The following is a 6,010-nucleotide window of genomic DNA, read 5'->3' on the forward strand; positions in this document are numbered from 1 at the left end:
AAAACGTATATATGTGTAAGACAGTATAGGACAGCAAGAACCTTACTAAAACGTATATATGTGTAAGACTGTATAGGACAGCAAGAACTTTACTAAAATGTGTGTAAGACTGCATAGGACAGCAAGAACTTTGTTTTATATTAAACTTAAGTATTAGCCTTGGCGAACTATCTTCGTCATTTAGTACTTGATTTTGGTGTGGTGTACCTTTTACGAGATTTTTAACGCATTTTCGCCTGTTTGTAGCATATGTCAGCAATTGTATTGTTAGCTAATAATGTTTTAATTCACAAATGTAGCATTTAATGTTATTTTTCTCTTAAAATTGAATCGTTTTATAACCGAATTACTTAGAAATGACAATTTGTCTCCAAAAGATCCTGTAGGCTATGAGTTTGTTTGTTATCTAACCCAAAGCTGTACAGTGAGCTATCTGCATTGTGTTCATCGCAGGAAGTAGGTCCCGAATTTTAGTGTTATAAGCCTACGAGCTTATCACTGAGCCGTAAAGGGACTTGTAGAGCTTTCTTTGCCCCGGGGAAGGATTGGTATGTGCTCCTCCTCCCTCTCTCAATCAATTTCTCTGCCCTGTCTTCTCCAGGGCCTCCTTCAGGGCAATGGAAACCAGAAAAATTCCCCGACTTCCCCGACCTCTCGATGAGTTCAAGTATAGACTATGCAAAGTTTGACGAATTCATTCGAGCCCTGCTTTAATCTCTTTTGTTCCCAAGTTGTCGAAGTAGAATAAGCGAGTGTCGTGATTTTGGCCTTTAAAAATAAATTTATTCGTTTAGATAAACTAAACTATTCATTTATGTGAATCTAAATCAAATTATAATTTTAGTAAATATGTTATTTTATAATATTCGGCAGACGAACTCTTCCCGTCTCACACAACTGCTTTAAGTATGCAAATTTAGTAATATTAGGAACTCGTGTTTCATTTTTTACTATATTTGAAAAATATAATGAAGAATATCATGCTAAGTGTTATCTCGCCGTGTATGAATCGTTTATTGCAGTTTTTCTATGTTGGGAAGTGGACTATATTTTTGCGAAGTGAAATTTGCCACATTCTTTTGTTGGTGCTTGTAATTTGTTTCTTCGGTGATTTGACCTACAAGTATCAATTACAGCTTATAGATAGGCATGGCTGTAAAAAAACGTTTTTCTTTATCTTTAATAGCATATTGAACGCTATCTGGCGATGCCTAGTCGGCTCAAAAGGGATGTGACAGCCCCTGAGTGCCTCTGTCCGCCAGGTAAGAAAGTTTTATTTTGTTTTGATAACGCTGTGAGTGATGTTGAAGCTCAAAAATAAGCATATGTAAACTAAAGTAAGGTAAGTAATAAAGACATATGTGAACTAAAGTGAAGTAAGACATGTAAAGTGAAGTAAGACGTATGTAAACTAAAGTGAAGTAAGACATAAAGCAATGGTCCTATTGGGGATTCGTTCAATTGTAAATTGTGATGTGTTTTCAATTTAACATTCAACTTAGTGTTTGTCGTGTACGTATGTATATACTTTAGGTTATTTATAATAGCAATTCTACAATGTTTACAGACGATTATATATCTTGAAGCTATCAACTACAGTGTATTTTTTACGCTTACTAAAGAAATTTATGTTAGGAGTTTAAAATACCTACGCCTTAAAAATATTTTCATAAGTCTAAATTCGTCTTGCCGGAATTGTAGCTTTCCTTATCTCCGTTTGAGGGTAAGAACCTGTATCTCCATGTTAAAAAACAATAATGAACAAGCAAAACACGTTGCCGGCAATAAAACTATGTAAAAAAACAATTGAAGTATGACTTGTTGGGAAGTAATGTTTATAGTCAGTAATATTATCCGGTGTAGTTAAGACATTAGTGTGTTAGTTTTAAACATTTTTGTATAAGTTTAAACTAAAAAAAGCTCAAACTGACTCTATAATTTAAAGTAAGTTCGGGCTGTAAGTAGCACGTTTCTAGTTCATATATATGTTTTGGAAAATCGTTCAAGAAAATTTGCCAAAGCTAAATGACTGATTAATTTTTTTTAAGTAGTTAAGACTAGAAGGAAGTATTTTCTAAAATGAGATTTATTTAAAATCACATGAAGACAGAGTCTATGTGATCACCCCCACAGGGTGATCACATAGACTCTGTCTTCACCACAGGGTGATCACATAGACTCTGTCTTCAGTTCAGAACAGGTTTGTCTCGCAGCATTTCACAGACTCGTATAAAACCGAATTCTAATCACCTTGCTAAGTTGATGGCAGAACTGAGCATTCAGTATGTTTATGTCTTGCTAAAATAAGGGATTAACCTGACAACTAACCCCTCTCAAGGCAAAAACGAAAATATAACCGTCAGATGCGTAGCTGAGTTATTGCTAGTAGAACCTTTTTAGATTTTTTGAGACAAGACTCGAGGTCCTGGAAAGAATGCCAAGAAAGGTTTTAATACGTGCTCATGAGCATGACTTTCATGACCTATAGACCAAAGCGTGCTATCAAAAAGCGTGTAAGTTTGAAGCTGTGGATCCAAGGGTGGCAGACTAGCTCGTGCGTTGTGAGTTCGGCTAAATTAGTCAGTTTGAAAGCGACAGAACCTGATACTGCTTTACCAGTTTTCACGGCAGGTTATTTTTTAACACGAGATTTTTCAGCAAGGTTATGCACCATTTTATGTTATTTTGTGATCAATCAATGAACAAAAAGAATGTACAAGATACTTTAAGTGACCAGTAAACACGATTCATTAGGAAAGCTGTGTTAATTTGTTTGACTCGAACCACTTGACAACAGATATTTGATTTCTTTCACTATATTGTTATTCGGTTATAACATAAACAGCATATACATGTTTAAAGTCTAATCACTTATTTTACCTCATGAGAAATTAATTATTTCTATTATTACTTATTATGCTTCCATTAATATTCTACTGTCTTGAGCGTGATGGTAGGAGAATAATTAGGCTAAAGAAATCAATTAAAGACAAAACACTAAACCCTATAACTCGATCGCAGTATAAAGTGGATCTTTCTTCATCAGGTTCATACTGTCTTAAACTATATTTTCAAGAATAGTCTCGTAGGGTAGGGTAGTGTATTACTCTATTATTTATTGCCTTCTTTTTCTTTCCTTAGTTAGTAGAACGTTGAAATTCATACAGCTGTGTATAGCTTAGGTATAGTTTTGTTTTCATGTTATCATCACTTGTTTAATCTCGTTACAACTTTGCTTTTTATTAAAGCGGTACTCACTAAATATATGATACAGAGTGAAACGCCGAAAATGTAAATCAGGCGTTTAACCTTTGTTTATTTGCTATTCATATGTTTTCACTTTTAGAATTTATTTGTATGTATGCATTGTGTATTTTTGCAATGTAATGTCATTTTCAAAATTTAAATTTAATAGTTAAAAAAGGTGGTCTGATGCGAATATTAATTGCTAGTATCAGGTGAAAAATGAAATCATGTTGTAATTACAATCTCAGATGAGGCTTATCGTTTTTAAGGTATTATATATAATTTAAAGCTTATATTATAAAGGGATTATTTTAACATTGAATAGCTAGACTTATAAGTAGTTATACACAAATGCAGTTTCAAGCGCACAATGATTAAGATTTTGAAATCAAAAGTAAACAATTATAAGAAAATATACTGTTAACGAGATGCTTGAAACGATGTCCAGTAATAAGTAATGCCTGTGGTAATAATACTACTGGAAATAATGCATAGTAATGATGCAAGGGTGGAGAAAATGTTATATATAAATCATGGATAAAGACAAGTTGATTTTTGGGACTGTAAATTTAATAATTGATCCCCCTCTCACTTTTCGATACCCACATTCACCTGAAGAGTAGAAATAGCCTGATAAAGACATTAAGATTATATACAAGTTTTTTTTCAGTCAGTGTTTATTTTTGATCAAGTGATACGAGGTACATAGAGTTGTGTAGCCTAAGTAGTTTACAATTGAAACAAAGTTTCATATACTGCCTGTATATATGTATAATTTTCGTTGTTTTAGGACCTACGATGACTCGCAAATTGTCTATCTATTTATGACTTTCTAAATGTTAAAATTCTATAGCTTTGACATTATATAGGCGTTGGCGATAAAATGGTTGTAACCCATCCATTAAAGACAATCTGATGTGGAAGAGCAGTTAGATTATTGATCTGACATCAGGTAGATAGTAGTTGTAAATTTATTACTGATCTGACATCAGGAAGATGGTAGTTGTAAATTTATTACTGATCTGATATCGGGTAGATGGTGGCTGTAAATTTGCAGCAGCAATACGAAGTAGGGGGAAAATGATAGAAATAAAAGAGGATTTCCAACTTCTGCAGTTTCACAATTTTGATATATTCATTTTATTTTTACGATAAACGACACATTTTATATGAAGAGAGAAACATGATTTTTGTTTTATATTAAATTAGAGAACCTAATTCCTTGTAGAATGAAAACCACCTGAGGTCGGTGGGAAAAATCCAAAGCCTTTCCATGTTGTTTGGTGAGGCAATATATTATTATTGTCCAACTTTTATGTCGCTTGACACGAATACACCAGAACCGGTTTTTAATGGTATTAGAATAGAATAAGTCTGTTGGCCCTTTGTTTCGGCTTTATTTTTTGTGCTTAAACGTGTATGTAAGAATGGACACTGATAAGCGAGGCTATACTTAAGAATACAAAGATCAGATTCGATTGGTGAAGTGATCATTTCTGCCTTTACATCATCCAAACAATCCATTTGATCTCACCTATATTTCATACCTTAAAACAAGAATGGAGTAGGAGCATGTTTGTGTATATATTACAACCACCCTTCTCATAAAGAGACGCCATCTTCACCGACTTCTCACACCAATTGTTTTTTAAGAGCTCCGCACCGTGAGACAGTGCTCGGCCCTGTCTGGCTTTACTTAATACAACAAAGAGTTTTTAACAAGAGTCAAGTAGCAATGAATGCTGAACAATGATCTAACTGCTGGCCGTAAACGTATGGTAATGGTTCGCGTGGTGTTTTGTTTTTGTTTTTTTTACTTTAGAGACTCGTTCAGAATCAAAGAGATACTTTTTACCTTTTTTATCTTTTGTTTTTGGGTGTGTACATTTTACAATATAGAGTCTCAGTGCATTGTGTCACAGACGACAGTGCTATCGAGTCTAAGACAATAGAAGCATTTGAAATTACCAAGTCTGTTTTATTAAACTCCTCTACGTTTCGAACACTTTACAATTTATCATACACGGAAAATAAGATATACTATCAAGAAGAAACATTTTGGAGTGTTCAAAAACCTTCAAAACAGTACTTTATTAAAAATTAGATACCATACTGTAGATGAATAAGAAAGTTACATCAAATTAAAATAAATAAACTGTGTATATTCGTTCCACTACAGTGACTAAACACCCGACAGCAGCGAGTAAACTTAATTTGTTATACACTTTCAGCTCTATTAATTATGCCCCGCCGTCTAACGGTAAGTCTGAGGGCTGATACCGCTAAAAACCAAGTTTCGATAGTCGTAGTGGGCACAACACAGATTGCCCATTGTCTAGATTTTCGCTTAACAGCAGACAGACTATTAATAAGTGTAATATAACAAACACGTACACACTTATGTGTAAGAAAATCGTCATTTACGTGACTTGTTATTTGTCAATCACTGCTAATGTTACACGTCACATGTTCTTGTAATGTTCCAAAGATGTATAATTACTTTTGTTATAGAGTTCCTGGTGGCCAGTTCTCCAGTTCTGTACACTTTGCTACATTGGAATTATGAAAACGAATAGTAAGGTATATTTAATTTCACGGCGCTAAAAACTAATCATTTTCTACTTAATGACTTGCAACACTATTGTTGGCATGCTTTTACTTGTGTTTTCTTTTAATATAAAACAAAACGTGCAAACATATTTAGATGGCTTCATTGTGGCGTACCAGTCTACTTAGCGTACTTGACTAACACTATTGTTGACAT

At 33.8% G+C, this 6,010-nt stretch overlaps 1 protein-coding gene across 1 annotated transcript in view; it reads left to right on the forward strand.

Moving 5' to 3' along the window:
- LOC106467226 (collagen alpha-1(XXIII) chain-like) overlaps nucleotides 1–6,010 on the forward strand; it is a 97,039-nt gene that overhangs the window by 5,343 nt on the left and 85,686 nt on the right. Inside the window, exon 2 of the mRNA XM_022395363.1 lies at nucleotides 1,187–1,262. Within this exon, the coding sequence (XP_022251071.1) occupies nucleotides 1,187–1,262 (76 nt within the window). The remainder of the gene's footprint in view (nucleotides 1–1,186; nucleotides 1,263–6,010) is intronic.

Source organism: Limulus polyphemus, unplaced genomic scaffold (assembly GCF_000517525.1).
Source record: "Limulus polyphemus unplaced genomic scaffold, Limulus_polyphemus-2.1.2 Scaffold2534, whole genome shotgun sequence".
Classification (NCBI taxonomy): domain Eukaryota; kingdom Metazoa; phylum Arthropoda; class Merostomata; order Xiphosura; family Limulidae; genus Limulus; species Limulus polyphemus.